The sequence below is a fragment of the Lipophrys pholis genome (genome assembly GCF_963383615.2).
Source record: "Lipophrys pholis genome assembly, chromosome: 10".
NCBI lineage: Eukaryota > Metazoa > Chordata > Actinopteri > Blenniiformes > Blenniidae > Lipophrys > Lipophrys pholis.
This window is the reverse complement of record NC_137640.1, coordinates 17,546,951-17,570,492: the sequence shown is the minus strand read 5'-3', so window position 1 is coordinate 17,570,492 and position 23,542 is coordinate 17,546,951. Positions and strand designations below refer to the sequence as shown.

The 23,542-nt window shown below is 39.7% G+C and overlaps 1 protein-coding gene across 4 annotated transcripts in view; it reads left to right on the top strand.

Moving 5' to 3' along the window:
* Window positions 1-19,457, top strand: part of LOC308115580 (3',5'-cyclic-AMP phosphodiesterase 4C-like) — a 100,157-nt gene extending 80,700 nt beyond the window's left edge. For all 4 annotated transcript variants that reach the window (XM_080473151.1, XM_080473150.1, XM_080473152.1 and 1 more), the window contains 14 exons: window positions 3,833-4,018; window positions 4,880-4,919; window positions 5,984-6,057; window positions 6,137-6,189; window positions 6,464-6,585; window positions 10,238-10,331; window positions 13,881-14,044; window positions 14,148-14,246; window positions 14,538-14,702; window positions 15,054-15,153; window positions 16,199-16,353; window positions 16,988-17,110; window positions 17,648-17,830; window positions 18,113-19,457. In XM_080473151.1, the coding sequence (XP_080329277.1) occupies window positions 3,833-4,018; window positions 4,880-4,919; window positions 5,984-6,057; window positions 6,137-6,189; window positions 6,464-6,585; window positions 10,238-10,331; window positions 13,881-14,044; window positions 14,148-14,246; window positions 14,538-14,702; window positions 15,054-15,153; window positions 16,199-16,353; window positions 16,988-17,110; window positions 17,648-17,830; window positions 18,113-18,619 (2,065 nt within the window). In that variant the 3' untranslated portion in view covers window positions 18,620-19,457. The remainder of the gene's footprint in view (window positions 1-3,832; window positions 4,019-4,879; window positions 4,920-5,983; window positions 6,058-6,136; window positions 6,190-6,463; window positions 6,586-10,237; window positions 10,332-13,880; window positions 14,045-14,147; window positions 14,247-14,537; window positions 14,703-15,053; window positions 15,154-16,198; window positions 16,354-16,987; window positions 17,111-17,647; window positions 17,831-18,112) is intronic.
* Window positions 19,458-23,542: the final 4,085 nt, after the last annotated feature.

The window sequence follows — 23,542 nt, the reverse complement described above, 5'->3', positions numbered from 1 at the left end:
CAGCGGCACAACTTTGGCTATTTTCATTTTATTTGGTCATTTACCAGTTTTTTAATGATAAATTACAGACGTATGTTAGTGGCTCTGAAATTCCCTCAAGTATCATTTTAACAGTTTCCATGTCTATTCCATTATAGTCATTAAACATTTTGTATTTAGATTTATTTACAATATCTATTGTTTCTTTTACCTCCACTGCTGTAAGGAGCATTGAGCTTAGATTCCTGTTTATAATATGAAGAAGCTGTTAAAACTATTAACAATTTCTTCCATCTTATCCTTTTTTGTTTAGCAATAAAGAATCATTATGTTTGTATTATCAATGAAGTATTGAGGATAACTGTGTTGTCTAGAAACATGTTTGATAAGAGTATCTAATATGTCCCATATTCCTTTTATATATTATGTACAGAAATCTTATCTTCTGCTTCCTTAGTTCTTTGTTTGATAAGTTGTGGGTAAGTATGGTAATGTGTAGTTCGGATGGGGATAATGTGTGATATTGTAATTAGTTTTTACTTTATTTGGTGTTAGTGTAAAGCACAGTCAGAAGGTTCAGAAGACATAGTTTTATTCATTTCATGTTAATTGTTAACTTGCTCCCCCTTCTAAATAAATTCCTGTTAAGTCAATGTCAAACATGTAGTTCTGAGGTTGACTGAATGTTGTTCTTTGTGTTAGGAGTATATGGAGACTGATACCTGCACAGGATTCTGCACACTCTCGCTTTGCTTGAACAATGTGGTATTAGAACATCATATTTTGCTGCATAATAAGAAATAGTGCACATTAACCCATTGAAGGTATAGAATTAAGCTTCTCTCATATTTATTAATCATTTTTATGAATATTTCTCTGCTGTGTAAATAAAGAGGACTTATTTGCTATGGTTGCAGTGCCTCATTTTCCTCAGTAGTGGGAGCTGTCCCCCCATCAGAGGACTGAAGGCTTGGGAATGAACGCCACAGTCTAAGAATGTAGAGAAAAAGAGCTCATGAAAAGTCCATGATGTGGTTGACACTGGGAGACACGTGACGTAGCAAATGTATAGAAACCTTTTGCTAACCTCAACATACATTTCTGTTATTATTGCCACTGGAGATGTTTCCCTGTCACCTATTTTGTGTGATGGCCTGCTATGCAGGAATTTGTTGTATCGAATACTGCAGTAAACTATAGTTAGTATCCAGTCAGTGTATTGCACCACTGATTTGATGGAGACTTTGATATGAACACAGCCTTGCCAGAGATCGGTTTTGGGTACACATGTGCCTTGTTTAGTGTCACTTGATCCAAACAAAGTCTCCAGTCTCCATTCCTGATCCTGGAGGGCAAGTCTGTCCTCCATCACATGTGATTGAAATTAATGTGTCATCATGAACCTCTGCAAAATGTCTGAAAACGAGCCAGTCAGTACAGTCAGGTGTGTTAAAGCAGGATTATACTAATGTCTTACCTTATAAGGATTAGTGAACTGCTAAAACTATGATTAGATAGCACCGGTTGAAATCCTCAAGAAATCATTGAAGGAACTTCAGCTCCATAAGAAATCTAAATTTTTAATTATTTAACAGTTTAGCATTAAAAACTGGTCATTCACATTGACTACAAACCTGTAAGGTGCAGCCTAAATTTGCTGCAAGAAACATTTAATGGTCCCCCTCTGACATGTCCTCCACTAGTTTGCTTTTAAGGACATTTGACTATCCTATTGCTCAAGTGTCCTTGGCCAACATCCTGAGAGAAAGATTTGACTAAATATAAAATAATGGAGGTAATATACCTGTGCATATAATATACCTGTAGTCAGTTTGTATAATTTCAAACTGCATCCTCCAAGAATGTATTCGGGTAGAGGAGAGAAATGATCTGCAGTCTGTCTGGAAAGGTGGAAGAATAGGAGGAGGAGGAGGAGGAGGAGGAGGAGGAGGAGGAGGAGGAGGAGGAGGGGAGCATCTACGTAAGCACCGTCATAAGTCTCCCAGTTCCCCTTTTTCCTGTCAGGCTGATCTATTTTTATCTTCTGACGTCACTGGTCTCTTCTGATGGAGCCTCGTCACAGTCGGCTACACCAAGCCAGGGGGAATGAGGGGTTTGGCGTAGGTGGTGTGGTGGTGGGGTGTCATCCTTAAGGTAAGCCCTGCTGCCACATCCCCGCCTTCCTCCACCGTGTCACACCAATCAGGACGAGATGCTGAATGCATCACCGTGGTGGTTTCAGCCTTCCCGGCCACCCTCCTCCTCCTCCTCCTCCTCCTCCTCCTACTCGTCCTCATTTGTCTCTCTCCCTCTCTACTTCTATGAACTGGGGCTGTTTCATTCAGCATCGATTGCATAATGGCCATCTTTCATTTATCAGGCACTATCATTGCTGGAGGCAGGCTGAGCTAAGAATAGACACAGCTGCAGCCCTCCGTTGCTCGTCTGGTGCCCTGTTTCCTTTTGTTATGACCAGGGAAGGAAGGAGGGGATGATCATGAATGAAGATGGACTCAATTGATAAAAACACATCAATATATGTTAATGCACTGTTCAGTTATTCAAATAAAAGTAATGGTTGACGAATGTGATGTTCAGGCTGCGTCTGTATATATAAACAAACATCACTCTGTCATTGAGGCTGTCCGTCTCGCAGGAAGTCTTTGTTAGGGAAATGTGGAACATGCTGAATTTGAAATATGGTGGAGAAGAAGCTGGTTTTCATGTTGCTCCTGCTTCAAAGTCTCGCCTTCCTCTGCTCACACTGGTTTTAGCTTCTTTTGCTCTTCTGTGTGCAGTATATTGTGAATAATCAGGTTCTATTCATGAAGACATTTCAGGTGAAATGTAATCTATTGTGTGAACTTTACAATGCCGGAGCATGCAGCTGATTTGGCTGTGAGAATGTGAGTCAGATCAAAGAGGGCCAGGATTGTTTTTAGGAGTTGAATTGAAACATTTAAGCAAAGTTACATGTACAGGTCAAAATCATTTTTTTCTGTTCATATCAATAACACACTGTTGCATAATGTCAGCAACTCTTATGTTGCGTATCCAGGTTGTGTTTAATGCTGAAGCGCTTACTGTGTGAGTTATTAAAATGTGGGTGTCGGGTTTTGACTGTGCGTCACACAAAGTCACAGGAGTAAAAAAAAAAATGGCGCACGTCTTTGTTTTATTGTGGATTGTCAGTTATCTCAAGGTTACCTGTTTTGATCTGGGATAATATCAATAATGGCTGTTTGCGCTGTTGAATGCTCTACTGGCAGAAATGGCTTTTCATTCTCTTGTGATTTCTTATCACTGCTCCTTGTATGCTGCGGTCGGTTGTTCAAGCTTCACAACACACAGGCTCATTCGCTTGTATCCACAAAGTGCTGCTTAGTTTGCTGCCAGCATATTTATGCAGATATTTAACAGGTAGAATGGTTGACTGGAATAGCTTTCTGTCCCCAGTATTTATATTATTTATCAGTTAGGTGTTGACATTTATCATGTCAAGTGTTTTGAAATCCTTATCAAAGCAGAGGGACACATTTTTTTATATTCTATAACCCAATCATGCCTTTTTTTTATCTGCTTGTATTATCAATGTGTTAATTTTTTTAAACAATTGCTTTCATTGTTTTGACTTAACAAAACCCCCCCCCCCCACCAAATTACGTTTCATTGCCAATCATTACACCACTGTGCAGTGAAACTAGCAGTCATTGCACACCTCATTAATTACTTCAACACGTCAACTAATGAAATGAAACATGTCAAGAAATTGAAGTTCAGCCTATTTACCTAATTATAAGTTAAAAGCACATGACAGGGAGATATTTATTATTTCATTTTTTTCTCCTTGTAGTTTTGATGTGGAGAATGGCTTGTCGGTGGGTCGAAGTCCACTGGACGCTCAGACTAGCCCAAGCTCTGGGGCAGCACTTGGGGGAAACATCACCCACAGTCAGCGACGTGAGTCCTTTCTGTACCGCTCCGACTCTGACTACGACGACAAAACCATGTCTCGCAACTCATCAACCGCCAGTGATGCGTGAGTAATGTTTTTTGTTTTTTTTAACTTCTCACTTCGTCTCCATGATCTGTCTTTTTGCTTCCCCTGCCATGGAGAATAAAGAATGAATACACATAGAAGAAGCAACAAAATGTATTGTGCATCTTGTATTTTTTTATTATGATAAAATAATGCTTGTCTTCACAAATATACTCAAATCACACACAGATATGAATGACTGAAGATAATTGCAACAAAATAATAATAATAAAAACAAAGCTTGGTTCATGAATGTATTCCTGCTGTAAACTAAGTCTTCATTTCCATATAGATTTAATAAACACACAAGTAAATACACAGGAATGTTAACAATTCACAATTTAAATCTTGAAACACAATGATGGATATAACAACATGAAGACATTCACAAGTGTTTTGGAAAAGAAAAAAGGACTTTTAAAAAAGACATTTGCCAAAGTACCTTGTTTGTAAGGGTTTTTCAAATGATTTCATCCTTTACCACCAGTGAAACAACATAATATTCAGCCTTTAGCCTTCCCTTCTTTTTTATGTTCTGAAGCTGTGAACCTGTATCTGGAGGAAATTTGGTAGTTTTGCAGTGGAAGTTGTAAAATTTGACGAGTGTTTAAGGATTTAAATTTTGTTCAGGATTTCATGTCGATATGGACGGCGATCACCCTCTTCAGAGGCCTGTTAACAGTGAAACCATGTAAATCAGCTGTGCGTCAGGTATCTGAAACAGTTGATCCACATGGTTGGTTTGTTAACTTTGGCTTTTAACCGGGACCAACACAGAGAAACTTGTCAAAAGACAATCTCCTGGGTGTGTTAAGGTTTTTATGCGTTTCTTCTTTTTCACATATTTACTCTTCTGTGCAGGCGTGTAGAAGACATGATGATAGTGACTCCGTTTGCACAGGTGAGTCTGACTTACAGATTTGTGTGTTGCTGTTGACATTTCCGTGCATTTTGAGACCGGCCTTTTTAATTAATGGGCAAGTCAAAAAAAAAAAAAGCACAATCGCTTTTGTTTCATTTAATGAAGTTTCGTGTTTGATTTCTGTTCCCTATTCACACTCGGTCAGCGCCTCACTTGAGTTTAGCCTAATGGAATTTTCCAATGCGCAATAAGAACCTGGTAAATGCAGTGTCTAGAATGAGTTACCATGATTAAGTACAGTGGTATAAAATTAACCATCGTTGTAGTATTATGAACCAAGGGTCACTCCGCTAAGCTCAAATGTTCTTTATCAGTACAAACATCTGGTCTTTATCTGTAAATGGTTCCCATCACAAGCTTTACAAACTAAAGAGTTTAGTCCCGCGAGCTATTTAGTAACTAACAAGCTATTAAGCAGCAGCAAGTGCTTGATGTTGATGTTGAAAGTGCATTCAGGGACAGGAGTACAATTTATTTGTCAAAGTGTTAAGTGTATAAGTGTATAAGTGTAACAATACCAACAACTGTTATGATGCAAACGAAATTGTCTCTTATGCCATAAGAAAGTTAAAAGAGTAATATGAGTGTAACAAAACAGTCTAAATTGATGTAAAAACTACGTCGGCATACCGGCTCGCATTAGTAGTGTTGATGCAAATGTTTGGATATAGTTTCCATTTAATACTAGATGTCGGGTAGTCTTGGAATTATTTTATGTACAACCTTTTGTTTTGCATTCACCAGCAATTTCTGTGTCTTACAAACAATTAAGATATAAATGTAGTACGACACACTGTATTGCTATGAAAGTCAAGACACACAACATCCACCATGAAATCATCAAAAAGACCTTGTTCACATTTTATGTCATTATGATCATAGAATGGATTAAATTAAGATTTGACCATTATTTGACAAAACACTAGGAGAACTGGACTATAAGTAATAAGACTGAAAAACTGGATTCATACCCAGGATATTTTAGCATGACCTAAAAGAATGTCTGGGGTCTTTGCATAACCCCTGTGATATTTTCTTTTTAGATCCTTGCCAGTCTACAGACTGTGAAGGCAAAGTTTGCTTATCTGACAGGTGCACAAGATAATGTATCAAACAGGTATGTAGGAACAACGCAGGATGAATGACGACTGCTCAGTGCTTTAGATCCCTCTGCCAATACCTTTTCTACTCTCCAGGCGACCATCAGGTAGCAGCAGCCAGCCAGCAGCACCTCATCCGGCTCATCCAGGTCAGTAGTTTTATCTCTTCATGTTGGCGTGTTAAAGAAAGTTTTTGTTTGGAATCCAACATGAATTAATCAGTCATGTGAATCTTCACAATATTAAAATTGTCCCTTTAACCAGATGTATCAGTATGATAGAAATTCAAATTAGTTTGTTGCATGCAAATATAATGTCAACTGAGATTATGGAATTCCTTAGATAAAGTAAAAGATGAAGGTACATTTATAATCTGCCTGTTTTCAAACAAGTCCCAGTTTTGAAATGTTAATTGGATCACAGACCTGTCAGACGACGCGTACCAGCTCATGGTGAAACAGACGATGGAGGAGATGGACTGGTGTCTGAGCAAGCTGGAGAGGATGCACACAAGACAATCAGTCAGCGAGATGGCATCTGATAAGGTGAGGTGAAGCTGGACACGCCCTCATTTCAAGGCATCGTAGAGGGATTTTTTTTCTTTTTCTTTTTTTTCAATTTATTGAAAACAAAAACAATTCAATACAGGCAGCAGGTTGATTACAGAGGTATATTTACATGCATAGGTCAGTCCATATAAAATCCAAAATGTCCATGAATACGCAGAAGGCCAGAAGCAGAGTCCATTTACCCCCACATTGCAGAAGGTCAACGGAGATCCAAAATAAGGTCTGGATACTGAAGGTCAGACACACTATACAGTAAGTGTTGATTAATTGAAATAGGACACAATCGCACTAGGTAACCATTCTATAGCACTACTTTCTTATAATCCCCAAACCTTATAGACCAGATAACGATTGGCTGTAGCGTATCAAAGTCCTCTAAGGAAAACTCAATTTTAACAAGTATAAATCAAACTCACTAGTGGCACCCATCCGCTTCAGCTGGTTGGGATAATCGGAGCATAAAGAAGAAATGAAGGCTGACCTTCGTGGCCTGATCCAATAGAAGCTGTAGTCGCACAATATTTAGAGAAACGTTCATGCTGACTCTTGATATTAATGCAGTGCTTCACCATTTTGTTGTGTCAGGTGGGTTTGTATTGGAGCAAAGCTGAAGTGGCCATAATGTTCATTGCTGAAAGCTACTACAATAGGAATTCAAATTGCACAATGAACCTCTTTTTTATTGTTGCTGTGATATCAACAAGTTCTATATGAATTACAATAAACTGTGTTTCTATGCTCTACGCATTCAACATTGTTTAGAGAAAAAACAAACACAGTGCAGTTATGTGTGGTTATAATTTGGAACACGTACCGAGCATTGCTATCACTGTTATTGCTGTTTGCATATCACATGCTTAATGGGCATGTGAGCATTACAGCTGTATCAAACACGGTTGTGCAGATCTATTAATCACATTTTCTTTGAATTTATGTTATGATGACCTGGTGCATTTGAATGGTTCGGAATCGCAGTGGCATGTAACACAGATAAAGATGTCAGTGTAACATTTTTGTCCAGAAACACAGAAGGACAAGATGTTATTTCTAGTTGGAAATAATTTCTTCTCATAAATAGGAACCAAAATATTCAGGGTGGGGGGGTTCTGGCAAAAGCATCTACGAATCTCTGATATGGAGGATCCTTTTTTTTTTTTTGTCTTTTCTGTGTGCGCGTGTGTGTGTGTGTGTGTGTGTGTGTGTGTGTGTGTGTGTGTGTGTGTGTGTGTGTGTGTGTGTGTGTGTGTGTGTGTGTGTGTGTGTGTGTGTGTGTGTGTGTGTGTGTGTGTGTGTGTGTGTGTGTGTGTATTTGCTGTATTCAGTGTTCACCCATCAAAGTCCACCAAAGGGTGTCCTGGTATTTATGTGAATGAAAACAGGAAAAGTGATGAATGGTTCCTCCTGCCCCTGAACGAGTTAATTAGCATCTCTCCTTTCTGCCGCTCTCTGCTGTCTGACTGCTCGACTTAAACCTCCTCCATCCCACAGTCAGCCAATCAGATCGCTGTCCTCCACCCGGCCCCTGAATCCAGACAAATGTAATTGGAGAGAGGAGAGAGGGCATGCAGGGCGGGGGGAGTGGAGTTCCTCACAGCCTCTCCCTCGGTTTGTCCCTCATTGATAGCGTGTGACAGTATTTGTATGAGAGACTCCAGTCACAGTTCCTGTAGCTTTACCAACATCTCAAGCTTTTCCCACCATTAAACCAAACACGCCCACCCTCATTTCCAGGACGACACTTGGGATTGCGGGAACTTTAATTTCCGAATGGGCTTATGCTTGTGTTCAGACGGTCCCAGCTGAACAAGGAAGACTGAGTGGGAGAATTCAAAGCAGCTCACTCAGCGGGCAAACCTGGATTTTCCCATCACTGACCTCAACATGCTGGGGTTGGCATGCCTGCATCGGTGTTATGGGTTTATCTTTGCAGGAGACTCAGACAGGTGAGCTACGAGGGGCGCTGCTGGCTCCCCTTGTTTACAATGGGATCTATTGATCAGCAGTGCAGCCTTCGCAGGGAGCCGAATGCTGAGTGAGCTCCCTGTCGGGTCTGACTCGGGACTGAATCTGCACACAAGCTGAACGTGTGTGAAGAAAGAGGAAACGAAGACAACGCTTGTTAGATGAAGCTGGTGTTGTGACGTTGTAAACAGAAGTTCTGTATAGGAATGTGTTGCATGTAAACATGCATGTGTGTGTGCAAGTGAAGCTGACAGATGATCCAGTTATGTTTGCTGGCTCCAGTAAAAACAAACAAGGAGACCAATGATATTTTAGTGTGTAACTACAGGAGAGTGTTTGTGTCTGTGTGCTTCCATATGTGTGTCACATAGTAGCCATGCAAACCCCAGCATCACTCTGTCAGCCAGACCCCCTCCCTCCTCTTTTAGTCACCACGTGCCGAAGCTGTTACATAATCGGTGTGGAAAATATTGCTGCGATAAAATTCAATGGGGAAACGGTGAACACTTTTGACAAAAAAAACAACAACTTTCCCTTGCACGGGCACTCTGCTGTTTTAGTCTTTTTTACAACCAAACTAGAAATGTGTTTTCAGATCATTTGGTTCTCAATACTGAATCTTTTCTTTACTTAGATCAGTAAATAGAGATAATTCTGAACTGCAGGCTCCTTTTACACACACACACACACACACACACACACACACACACACACACACACACACACACACACACACACACACACACACACACACACACACACACACACACACACACACACACACACACACACACACACACTCAAAAACATTTTAAAATGATCATACCGCATCATAAATGTAGAATATAATATGCTCTGAACATCATCCTGATTAACCTGTGTGTGTGTGTGTGTGTGTGTGTGTGTGTGTGTGTGTGTGTGTGTGTGTGTGTGTGTGTGTGTGTGTGTGTGTGTGTGTGTGTGTGTGTGTGTGTGTGTGTGTTAGTTACTTCCTGTTGATTTACTTTACACCCAGATAAACTATCTATCTTAACATAAAAACACTTTTAATATTGAAACAACTCTTTCTGTTACGTGACTTTACTTCTTTCTGAAATTGATCTGCTTTATTTGATGCTTAACGTTTAACCTGCGAAGACCGCTGTGCATCTGGTCTTTGTCTGATCTTGTCCATGACAGACAACAGTTGTTGTCCATGAATGTGCTACATACATAAATTGATTTTAGAATTTGATCCATCAGGTCAATGCTGATCTGAGTGTTTGCTGAATATTTCTCAGTTAAGTTTGATGTAGACCGACCAGCTTTATCAACTTTTTTTATTTAAACACATTTTTACCAGTGCTCACATCTATGCCTGTATTTCTTATGTCACTGCACCTGGAGATCTTTTTCATCCTATATTCATTCTGATTCAGCATTTGCATTTCACAGTATGAAATTACAGGTCAATAAGAAAACAGTTCGATGGGAAATGTTTTATTAAAGATACATTTCTTGAAAAGTTATCACCAATTGAAGTGTTTGTAAAAACCCACTCCTATATTTTCCACAGAATATGAAGCGGAGCAGGTCAATATATGCCTTTGCTGATGTTTGGCTGTGCTTCACATGTATTCTGTGTGCCCGCAACCCACTGGGACTCACCACTGTTGTGTCTTCACAGTTTAAGAAGATGCTGAACCGCGAGCTGACGCAGCTGTCGGAGGCAAGCCGCTCGGGGAATCAGGTGTCGGAGTTCATTGCCAGCACCTTCCTGGGTGAGTTTTAACGTTTGGAAAAGTAGAGTGAAAGGACCTTGTGGCTTAAAAAGCTTTGAAAAGGGCATTCAAAGACCCGTGCCAACAGCTGCCGGTTTGTTTGGTAAATCTGATGACTAAATAATAAAGACTTGGAACTTGAAAAATGAAACTTAAAAACAATTAGTTGGAAAAAACTTAATAAATAATTAACAATGTGCTTCAGTGTTATAGACGGTCATTTTTATCTTTCAGTCCTTTCATTGGTAGAAATGTTTTAGGAGCACAATACTTGAGAATAGTGTCTTTTGTAAACTCGCCTTCTTTTTAGTGGCAGACGTGTCGATGTCTTATCTGCATAACAGCAACATGCCAGCTTGGTTCGTTAGATGCACTGCTGTGTTATATGGAAAACAGACGAGTCTCCCAAATAAAATAATGAAATGAAGAAAGTATTTAAAATTGGGTTTGGAGAAGAATGTTGAGAAAAGGGTACTTAAAAGTAATAAAGGCAGGGCATTTAGAAGAAAGTAGAACCCTAAATAGGATTTTTCAAGTTAAAAAGGCAAAAGAATAAGGACTAAGCAATGAATTTAAAACAATTTGACAACTAAATAATTTGGGGATATTTATAGTGGGAACAACAGAAAAAAGGTATAAATATAAGTACAGATGGTCCACCAGAAAAAAAAAAAAGAAAAGATAGAATATAATTCAAATGGAGAAGGAGGAAGCGTTGTGGGGGGGGAAAGGATGTGGGGATTTTTTTTTGAAGCCGAGGAAATGAAAAGCAGCTTTTTTTCTAAAGGAGAAAAGGAGGAGGAGATTGTGTGTTACGAGGGCAGATGGAGAAGGTGAGGATTTTTCCTCGTCAAAAACAGAAGGAGGCGCGGCAAGCACGCAGCATTCCCGGACACATTGTGTGGCGTTGTCGTAGCAACAGGGTGCAATATTATTCAGCGGCGTGTTGCATTGATAGCAGGCTCAGTCTTCAGCAGCCCCTCTGGCAGGATGGTCCAGCCGAACAAGGATGGAGCCAACACTCGGATGCCGTTTTGAGATGAGCGCCTCGGCTTCAAGCCTGGCTGCGTTTGGAAATGAACACCATGGTTTTGAGTGTGAGGAAGAGGAGGCAATGTGAGAGAGGTGAGAGAGGCCAGACAGCGACTCGTGTGACGCTGCCACTCAGGTCGTTGTGCATCGATATGGTGGTGTGGCGCTTGTATCTGAGCTCAGACAGTGGATGCCGCTCAAGCAGCCCTTGCTGCCATGCTAAGAAAAATTGCAGGGGATGGAATGGAATATTAAGCCAAAAATGTGGACGTGAGGTGAGACAAGGTGTCTGATGTCAAAACGGGAGCAGAATTTTTTATTTTATTTTTTTATTTATTTATTTTTTGCCTTTTGTATTTTTCCTCTTCTCTATATTTTTTAAATGTTGTTTTTTTTTCTCCCCACCAAAACGGATGAGTCATTTTCAACACAGCCGTGCCTGCTGGAGCGTCACCTTTATGTCAACTAATCATGAGGTTGTGTCGATACCGTCGCTGAAGACACCGTTTTTGCCTCAAGGATTACAAAAACTCCAACCTGTAAACATGATGCCTTTTCAAATCTACCTTTGGGAGAAACATGGAACACACTTTCTCATGAAGGCCTAAAATTATATGTAGCTGTAAAGAAACTGATGGTCTTTACCCATAATCCTTTGCTTTCTACTGCTGTTATTTAGCCCTAACTAAATTCTACATTTTAAAATACATCGCTCAAATTCAAATCCATTTTGAGATCAAATATATTGCTATGCACTTAAGCTAAAAGGTTATTGAAAATGTCTGTCCATTTAAATATTTGTGGTGTTTTCAAGATCTTAAGTGTGTTATTAAAGTATTGTCAAGTCCAGTATGATTTAATGCTGCAAAAAAGCACAGAGTCATGCCTAATTTAATGAAAAGTATCCACATACCACTGATGGAATATTGAATATCTTCATGCTGAGAATAATTGGCTTTTGGTTTGAGACTCATGAGCATAACTGGTAATTATACATTTTTGGATATTATTTTTTGAAAAACTCTTCTGTGACATTCAAGGTCACCTTGTACCAATTGAAAAAGGACATCACAGCATACAGAAGCAAGATGGATGGAATACACACAATCAATTACAATCAAGCTACATATATATATCTACACACGCACACGCTATTCCTGATATAACTTAAGTATTCCCAACACCATCTCATATTTTTTGATCAGTATCTTTTTGCCTCACGCCGGGTTAATCCCCTTTCCTCCAACTCTGATATTCTCATGCCTCCCCATGTGTGTCAGGGTCCCCATCTCTTGCGCTTCACCTGTGGGTCCAACTCAAGACGTCTCTTGGCCACGTGTCCATCTATCCTCCACTGAAACATCCCTGCTTGTTGTTTTTCCTCCTCCACTTTCCTGATTTGTTTCAAAAGTTTCCAGGATGATGACTTTTAACTGCAGTTTTCAATTTTCTTGATTGAACCCACAAAGAGGTTCTGATTTTGGTAGAATCAAAGAAGCAGGTCCCCATCGTGCTGAGTTTAGGTGGTGGGACTAATAATTGGATGGCTTTGCAGAGGGTGCACGGTTGTGTAAGGGAGACAAAGTAAAGTTGTGTAGATCATTTTTTGCAGGTGAATGAAGTTTGACCGTATGTAACACTCTTTGTCTGTTAAAATATATACGGCTATATATATATTGCATATACTATACTATACTGTATGTATGTAAGTGTGTATATATATATACACACACACACAGCTTTGACCAACTCAAGGTTGAAGTGGCCTAAAGTCCATCACAGAGCAAACACAGTCCACTTAATTATGCAAATTATTCTGACTATTGTGTGTGTAAAAATTACCAGCTTATCAAATCTCATAAAATATCATGATAAGAATGAGAGGTTAAACTTAGAAATAGAACAAATTGAAGGGGAACTCCTTTACTTTAGTTCCTTTGTACTGTAGTATCAACTCTTTTTTCACAACAATGTAACAATTTTCATTATGAAACATTGAGACACGTCTCACCAGTTAATGCTACAAATATGACTGTATGAAAGCAGGATTATGAAAAATGTTTCCTTTCTCCGGTTCTGCGTTTTAGCGTGTTTTCTGGTTCACTGCCTCTCATTTTGTTACATGTGCTATAAATATCTTCTCTACTGAATCTTTGTCAATAATGTTTCCTGTCTAAAGTTGTCTATATTGTCTAAAGTTGCTCTTTGTAGTGTTCATTTGAATTATTAACCTTTACAACTCAATGCAAGGCACGCATTGATGTTAGAAAAGGAATATTCTTCTAAAACTAAAATTTTTAAAGTAATGTAAGCAACCTGTTTTGATAATGTAAAGTTTAACACTACTAAGATATAAAAATGTGCGGAATGAAGCCATAAAATAAATGCTGAAATGAAGTATGGTTTAAATTCTAATAGTGGAACAATAATATATTGTTTCGCCCATTGTCTCGTGTTTTCAAATGGTAAAATATCTCTTTTTGGCCTCAACTTTGGATGTTTGTCTTTACATTGCAGAGAAAGATGACGTGGCGAGGCTGTCCCCATCTCCTAAGGAGAAGAAGAATAGGCCGATGTCACAGATAAGTGGTGTGAAAAAGGTCACACAAACCCCGAACTTACCGGCTGTCTGCATCCCCCGCTTTGGAGTCAAGACATCGCATGAAAGCCTGCTGGCCCAGGTTTACATTCACATCAAATACATTCTGACTTATGTAAAGAAACTCTCACACATACTGAGGCGTCATAACGTTTTTCTTCACGTGTGCTGTTCTGTTTCTCCAGGAAATTGAAGGGATCAATCGTTGGGGTCTTGATGTTTTTAAAATAGCAGAATATTCAGGAGGCTGCCCTCTGACAGTGATCATGTATTCCATCTTCCAGGTAAACAATTTATCTGCTTAAAAGAAAGAAGTATGTTCAGAACCAGAAAAAAGTTTGTTAGTTCATGTTACGGTTCCTTATTAGGCAAATATCTTGATATTTCAAAGTCACTGTGACGTCCGTTATTCAACTATCTAATTGAAGATTTATGGACAAAACAACTATATAACATCAAGCAGCGACGTGGACATACTGGAGCTGTTTATCAGAAACAACAGTTGGCTTGAACATTTTCATATAAGAGAAAAACACATTTATTTGTGATTCATGTGCCTCTTCTCACCTGAACAGGAACGAGAGCTTCTTAAAACCTTTAAGATCCCAGGTGACACTTTCATCACCTTCATGATGACCTTAGAGGACCATTACCACGCAGACGTAGCTTACCACAACAACATCCATGCAGCCGATGTGGTGCAGTCCACCCACGTCCTCCTGTCCACCCCAGCTCTAGAAGTAAGTGGAGGAGCCTGCATCAAGTTACTAATCTCAAAAAACCTTTTGGGATCAGGGGTGTTGGATCCTGGTCCTGGAGGGCCACCGTCCTACGTGATTTTTGGTCTCTCCAAGTAGCAACATACCTGACTGTAATGAGGGGCTCTTTATTGGGATTTTCACAAGATTGATGAAGACGTCATTGTTGGATTTATGTGTGTTGACGCAGGTATCTAAAACATGCAGGACGGTGGCCCTCCAGGACCATGGTTGAACTCACTTAGGACGATATTAGACATCGACTGGCTACTCAGAGAACCTGAGTCAGTTTCCCATCTGTTTGAATGTGCTCTTGTTTTTCTTTCACCAAAGACGGTGTTCACAGACCTGGAGATTCTGGCTGCACTGTTTGCAAGTGCCATCCATGATGTCGACCATCCAGGCGTCTCAAACCAGTTCCTCATAAACACCAGTAAGCTCCTCTCTGGTCTCTCCTGTCAACTACCACAGCAGGCTTGATATAAACAACGATTGTAACGATGTTTTGTCACAATATTAAACTAAGAGGACAGAGTTAACGTTTTCTTACTGTTTGGTGGTGAAGTGGTAATATTTGTAGACTCAGGGCGAGTAGGTCCAGGTTCAAAACCAGGTCAGCACCCTTCACTGTGGACTTTGCTTGTTCTTCCTGTGCCTTTGTGCATTGTCTTTAGTTTATCTGGCTTCTTCTCACATTCCCAAGATGAGCTGACAGAAGTTAAAACACTCACGTGTTTACTGATATGAAATTAAGGCATTCATAAGTGGGTTCTCTCTCCAGAACTCAGCCTTCATGTAAAACCTAGTTTTCAACAGGTCATCATAACAGTTCTAAAGTAAATAAAAAAACAACATACAAACATACAAACAGAAAAACAGCAGAACATCAGTGATGCTTTTTCAAAAGAATAGCTGCTGCACCACCATCTTCATACAATTTGGAAATCTTTGCACTAAGGCTGAGATAATTAAAAAAAAACTATTTTGCTGACAAAGACAATCAAATTATCCATCCATCTTATATAACAGCCTCATTCAAATTAAAGGCACAAAAGGTTGGAGCCTATCGTAACACAGACATATTTTTTGATTGAGAAAACAACAAGGATCATACAGATATAATCAATGTAGTCTCAGGGAGATATACCATACCATACCATACCATACCATACCATACCAACTTTATTTCAATAGCACATTTCAAACAACAACCAAGGTTGATCAAAATTTTTCACAGTTAAATTATTCAAATAAATAATAATAATAATAATAACAATAATGATAACGATAATAATGATGATAATAACAATCAGAATAATCATAATAATGAAAACTATGGAGAGAAAAAAAATGTTAGGGAGAAGGATTGAACCTTGGTCCACTACACAGACCAAATCAGAACTGATTTAAGCAGAATAAATATAATGATGTCCTTTTTCTCAGCTTTAACACTTAGGCGCACCTACCTGTGTCTCCAGGTTCTGAGCTAGCACTGATGTACAACGACGCCTCAGTGCTGGAAAACCATCACCTTGCTGTAGGTTTTAAACTGCTCCAAGAGGACAACTGTGATATCTTTCAAAACCTCGAAAAGAAAGATAGAGACATCCTCCGCAAGATGGTGATCGACATGGTGAGAGGCTCCACTTTGGTCCCAGCATTACTGCAAAGAGTTTTAGTTACACTTAAATCTCCATGTCAGAGAGGCATAAATAAACACACACAAAGCTGCTGCTATTACAATAAATAACATCTTGATTTCAAGTAGTAAAAAAATGTGTATGTGTTTTGCTGTTGTCATTGTCAGTTTAAGTATCTGTACATGGTGAAGCCTTTCTAGTCCCACATCAGCTTAATGGGCAATGTGAATAGAGACTTTATTGTTGTTCAAATGTACTTGTGAGTCTCTGCTTTGTTTGAATATTTAAACAAACCTGTAGAACATGAAGTCTCGTGTGTGTTTGCTTTGCAATCGTTGGCTTTAGTCCAATTTTAGTCAGATACATACTGAAATACAATCACCATCACTGCATTTTACTGCTATGTAATCACACGTAAACATGTCAGTGACAACAGGTTTGTGTGTGTGTGTGTGTGTGTGTGTGTGTGTGTGTGTGTGTGTGTGTGTGTGTGTGTGTGTGTGTGTGTGTGTGTGTGTGTGTGTGTGTGTGTGTGTGTGTGTGTGTGTGTGTGTGTGTGTGTGTGTGTGTGTGTGTGTGTGTGTGTGTGTGTGTGTGTGTGCCCCTGCATGTGTGTGCACTCTGTAGGTGCTGGCCACAGATATGTCCAAACACATGAACTTCCTGGCAGACATGAAGACAATGGTCGAGACTAAGAAGGTGACGAGTAATGGAGAACTGCTGCTAGACAACTACTCTGACCGCATCCAGGTTAGAGCCTCTCCCACTGACATTGCAATTTACAAAGTGAGCAGTGAAGTATTCATCACATGACCATTTCATAAAATGAAGCAACTATTCATCTATAATGCAGAAAGATATTTGGTATTCATCCCACATGGTTTTACAGTTATTCTATTGAATAATCAACAACAGGGACTTTCTTTTCATGTTCAATACATTATAGAAATGTCTTATGTGCATGTTTGGTGCATCACTAATTACAGTGGCCATAATCAGTACATCCTTTTTAATAGAATGTTCACTAATTACAAACTGTATTGAAACTTCTGTGTGATGATTGAATGACTTTCATGTACGTAAAAGTTCATCTTCAGAGGCTGTGCTAGCCAAAAACTGAAATGTTGAGTTATCCATGCAGATTCTCTGTATGGTGAAGTAAAAATTCAAATATACACTATTGTTCATAGTGAGACTAAATGATTTATATAGTTCTGAACAAAGCATCACTATTGCATTACATCCCATAACGTCAATCACATCTGCAGAGTCTGTTTTCTCCGCCAGGTTCTTCAAAACATGGTCCACTGTGCTGACCTGAGCAACCCAACCAAACCACTGGAGCTTTACCGCCAGTGGACAGACCGCATCATGATGGAGTTATTCACTCAAGGAGACAGAGAACGGGACAAGGGCATGGAGATCAGCCCCATGTGTGACAAACACAACGCTTCCATAGAGAAGAGCCAGGTAACTCACCACACACACTTTGACTTTTACGATACCTTTCCAGTCATTTCCCAAACAGCAGCATTGATCACAGTGCAGTTAACATATGACATTGCTGTATTTTGTTTCAGTTATTTTTGTCCGAAAGTGATTGGGTCTTTGTTTGCATGGAACCACTTGATAAGTAGTGTAACATGAAAAAGTAATAGAATTCATTCCCATTAAAACTCCCCTCATGTTCTATATACATGCACCATATTTTTCTTATGCTTGTATTGGTTAAAATGTTGTTTTTGTGATTAGGTCGGGTTCATTGACTTCATTGTTCACCCTCTTTGGGAGACGTGGGCTGATTTGGTGCACCCTGATGCCCAGGACATCCTTGACATGCTGGAGGACAACAGAGAGTGGTATCAGAGCATGATCCCCCGCAGCCCCTCGCCCCCCCTTTCTGAGGAGCCCCAATGTGAGGTGAGGTGTACAGGTGGAGTTTTAGAAGCAGGAGGGTCCATCCCTTCAGGAGGAGGGGACAAGTTCCAGTTTGATATCACTCTGGAAGAAGAGGAGGAGAATGAGGAGGAGGTGGACTCTGACCCAGAGATTTCCCAGCAGGAGGAGTTAGGCTTCGAGCCGAACGGCGACTCCTTCTCGCCGTGTCTATCCCCAGACCCCAACAGCAGCAGTAGGTGCCGCCCCCCCTCGCCCCAGCCATCTCAAACCCTTAGTCTGGCTGCCATGTCAGTGCGGAGCCCCCACTCTCACGGGACACTGTCCTCCACGGAGAAGGAGCATGCTGACTCAGATAACTGACCCGGCGGAGTGGGAGGCAGCAGTGGAGCGGCCCTCCTGCACATGGGCACGCATCAACCAGCACAACCTGCCCCACCTGACAAACATGCACATATGGAGATGGTGGCAGGACAAGCCAATGTCTGTAAAATCACCACAGTCCCTTTACACTGGAGACACCCTCTCTAGAGAACAGAGGATCGTTCTTCCTCTGTCTTATTTTTCAGCAAGAATGTGTTAACCTCCTTTTGGGCACCCGAAGGGCCTTCATGTCCCCTCGTGGTTTGTTGTGAGTCTCGGTTCACAGACAAAAAAAATTGCTGCATAAGCTGGGATGAAAAGTGGAGGCCAGTGCTCTGACAAGAGGTGGTGACACAGGTAAAGGAAATGTCTTCCTCCAACATAACTGTGACAGTCTGACACGAGCAGTGAATGAGGATCACAGTGGTGTGACAGGGTCTTGGAAATTATTTGCACCATACTTTTAAGTTTAAGAAATACAATCCATGTTGGCATAAGTGAGTATGATTATTTTGTTTAAGAGTGATGTGAGGGATGAATAATTGAACCAAATATAGGACGTAGATGAGCAGAGAGATAAATTGATGGACTTTAACCTCAGGGTATGAAATCTAATGTAGCACAGATGTACTGGATACCCCAAATTGTCTCTTCTGATTTACCTCCAAGCCAGAGAAAAATGAAATGTTGCTTATACTATGTCGCTCTACATTCAATTAAAACCCTTTAATACAAGATATGACATCTGAAGCAATCAAATACTAAAACCAGCTTGTAGCAACACAGTAATTGAGCACTGAAGAAGACTGCAGCCCAGTCTCACCTGTTCTAAATATTGAAGAAAAAAAAAAAAAAGACACCACCTGTATAATTACTTTGAGCTTTACATTTTACTACTTTAGATCATTCTAAATGGTGTCATTGTTTCAGTTTAAAATGTCTTGAATTGTTCTTTATTTTACATTTGCCGGTCTTAGTCTGTGTTTATGTGCTTGAGAAGCATTTGTTTTTTTTAATCAGGGTGCCTCCGGTCCACAGTAGCACTTTACCGTGTCTGCCGTTCAGCTCTTCTATTCAGTCACACAAAGGGCTTCAACTACTGTAGGCCTACTGATCACAAAAACCACAGTACAGGAAATCGGTGTATAGCAAAAGACTTGAATTCTGGTTCTGTAGGGTCACGGACGTAAATGGTTTCATTGTGTATACTCATGTACATACCTGATAGTAATGATTGGATTGTTATCAGGAATTCTGCAGGTCCACATTCATTAGATTCCAGTGTGTTGGAGCAGGTAAACATTGCAAACACGGGGGGGATGGATACCACCACTAAAGTGCCAGGACACAACGCCTCAAGACTTGTGAACAGAAGTGAGCACCCGAGACTCTGAACCCTGCAGGTTTTCAGTGTTTTCCTGCTGCATCTGAATTTAATGGTCTGTCATCTTGAGGTTCTACAGAAATCCTGATAATCCAATCATTACCATCAGGTGTGTTGAAGTCGAGAGAATAAATCCATGCAGGACCAGGATTATACATCTCCAATGTAAAGGTACCAGAAAGCAGGGCAGGAAAGTGACCAGAACACCCGAAGTTCACAAACTAACCAGGATTCATTGCTGTCCATACCAGTGTTCACAGCCATCAGGTTGAGACGAAGTTAAGTCCGTTTTCTGTACACGCAGTGCAGCTCTTCTTTCATCAAGGTTTGTACTTCAACTTTCTAGTGCTCTACTTCTGTAGAATGAAATGATATTTTGGCACAAAGACGCTCTAGAAGGAGCCTGATGGTCCATAAAGAAATACAGGATTTCTGCCGGCAGTTTAATATGATTGAACCCCCATGATCATCCAAGAAGCATTTCATTACCTCCACATATGTCGGATCTGAAAATAACATAACTGTGCCTTCTGACATTGCTGTACCGAGGTGATTGCAGCCTTCTCAAATTTATAGTGTAAAGAGTTTCATGTTTATGAATGAGAGCTTGAGGAATAGTGGTGGTCATAACAAGAAGAAAAACATATTTTATTTTGTAGTTGTACAGTGAGACTCTGCTTCGTCCAGGGATTCCAACAACATCCTCCCAGTAACCTTCAGGGCGCTCACTGCCCCAAAACTCCTTAGTGCGGGCAAAAAGATTATACGCAGACAGACCACTGCTTAATATAAAATGTGCTGCAGATGAATACCGTGTCTGCAGTTGCTTTTTACTGAGTGCCATATATAACTGTTAAAGCACAACAACCAGTCACACTGTGGTAGATGTGACATGTTCATTATGCTTAGCATGGTCACTAGAGTTAGTCTTTTTTAAGTAAAATCCAGGTTCGATTCTGGTTGAATGTATGATGACGTGGTAGAAAGGTGTAGTTTGTAATAAATAAACAAACAAACAAATAATTACATTGTTAATAGCAAAAGAGGGTTCTGGCTGATGTTAGAGGTAATAGAGTAAATTATTATTGGAGTATAAGCAGCGATGCTTTTCTTATTTTTAAGAATGATTTTAGTTTGAGGAGAGGATGAATCCTGATTCTGAGGATAAATATTGCTCCAAACAAATTAGCTATTTATGCCAACTCATAGTCAAACTGTTTGAATTGCATAAAACAAGCAGCTCTCCATTGACCAATTAGATTAGAGACAACCATCCATAAGCAGACTTGAAAGATTTAAGGGAAGGAACTTTGATGATAGTGGTCAAAAACAGATTGTTAGTAAACCATTATTCTGAGAGAGAAAATATGACAACTTTGTCTCTCCTCAATATACCCTTTGTCTTATCAACTTCATATTTTAACATGTACGCTTAATATTTTCCTTAAAAATGCCACACATCAAACCTCAGCCACAAACAGCACTCTGTTCTTGACACAAAAATGAATTGATTTCACCACCGACGTTACAGAGAGTGTACTCCCAGTGGTGTGACTTCCTGCCCTGTCCATAGGTACTAATATGGACCTCCCAAGGTTCCTAAAAGCTGGTGATAGAAACAAATCGGCTGCAGTTCATATTAACCAGATTGTGTTCCATCAGGTTTTCAGTCTTGGTTGGTAGGTAGCGTGCTCGACTGCGGTAAATGTGTGCCATAAGTGTTAAGGACACGCCAACACCTGCCAGCTTCTGATGCTGTACATTTTTACACTAGAGATTTTAACTTGATGATTGTATCAAAGTCATTACCTTAGCTACCTTTTTAATACAAACGATACGTGTTAACAGTATTTAAAGAAGACAGTTTAATAGATTACCTGCAGCTTAGGATCAGTCTGTTCAGCCCTCCCCTAATCAGATAGCTGAGACTTGAGAATGTGTGTAGTTTCAGGTGTTTTCACAACTTTCATGTCTTTTATGTACATGTTCGATCTAGAGCAGTGTTTGTCGCCGTCACTGAGGTAGGAAGACCAGGAAGACGTCAAGCACTACACAAGAAATGACGTACTTCCTGGTCAGGCAGTAGTACAAATACACTAGTTTAACAGTATTTCATTCATTCAGCTAGGAAGCTTCGTTGGGCAGCCTTACATGTTTAAAGGAAAAGTTTGAGCTGAGTATTAAAGGACCACTGTGCTGTTTTTTTAGGTGCTAATCCTCAGACTGTTGGGCAACTCAATTTGCAAATATTTTGAAATGTTTCCAAATCAGCTTCACATGGATTTTTTCTGTAAATATTGATTCATGTTTTGTTTTTATATTATTATTAATATTGTGGGGGTTTTTTTTGGTTTGTTTTTGTTTTGGGGGGTTTGAAAGTCCAATGAGCTGAGTATTACATACAAATAAGTTAGGAAATCCTGCGGTAGGCCAAATTGTCATTTGAATAATATCACGGGCAAGCGGTAGCTAATTGGTGCAGCCCCTGTATCCATTTATAGGAGCCTGCAAACAATTTTACCAAATATATAAAATCAATTTTACATGTAATGGGAAGAGCCTATTAATTTGAACTATATTTATCTGGATATTAATTGTATTTACTGAAGTTCTAAAATTGTGAAATTCATTATCAAATGCATGTTATAAAGCGAGCATTTGGATAAACCTTATTTAAAGACATACCATTATTTTTACTCCTTGAATTAGTTTAATTGGTTCTGATTTAAGCCTCTGATTATGTTTTCCATCAGAGAAAAGCAGATATGTGTACCACCCAACATACTATTTGTGGACCTCCCATTAAAACGGCTCTTTTTGGACATTTATTTTAGTATCACAAGGGATGTACAAACTCGCATATATTTATTTTATACTCTGTTTATCCAGAACATTTTATGGCACAAGTTCACACTAATTTTGCACTTTATCCATCTTGTGGTGTCCAGATTACCCAGAGATGCTTTCACATGATGGAAATGCCATGTCACCTTCTGCTACTGATAAGCCAGTTTATTGCTGTACCCGAGTGTCCAAATCGTAAAGAAACAATCCCCCCAATAATGAACATTGCATTTTATACTATTGCATTCTATTGCATTCGCAAAGCTTCGCAAATATGCACGGATTTAGTAAAACATTCTCTGATATTTCAGCTTGCCAGAGGTGGGAAACACTGAAGCACCCGTGCAATTTAAAATCCAGATAATCAAATCAATAAAATAACTGTTGTAGTATAAAAAAATAAAAAATACATTTAGGCATAAATTTGTGTTTTACAGTTTGCATGGACCTTTTTCTCTGTTATTTTGAGATGAACAATGAATGTCAAGAGGAATATCACAAGTGTAACATGGCACTTCCATCATGTTTAAAGTCACATGTCAGCTCAAGATTTGTTTTTTTTTCATTGAACAACAGTCTGGAGGAATTACATCAGCCTATGTAAAGAAAATTCAGCACAGCCAGCTCCTTACGGGACGACGAGAGAGGCAGTGTTCGGCGAAGCACAGTCCCTGCTTTGGCCCAGCCATTGTGCC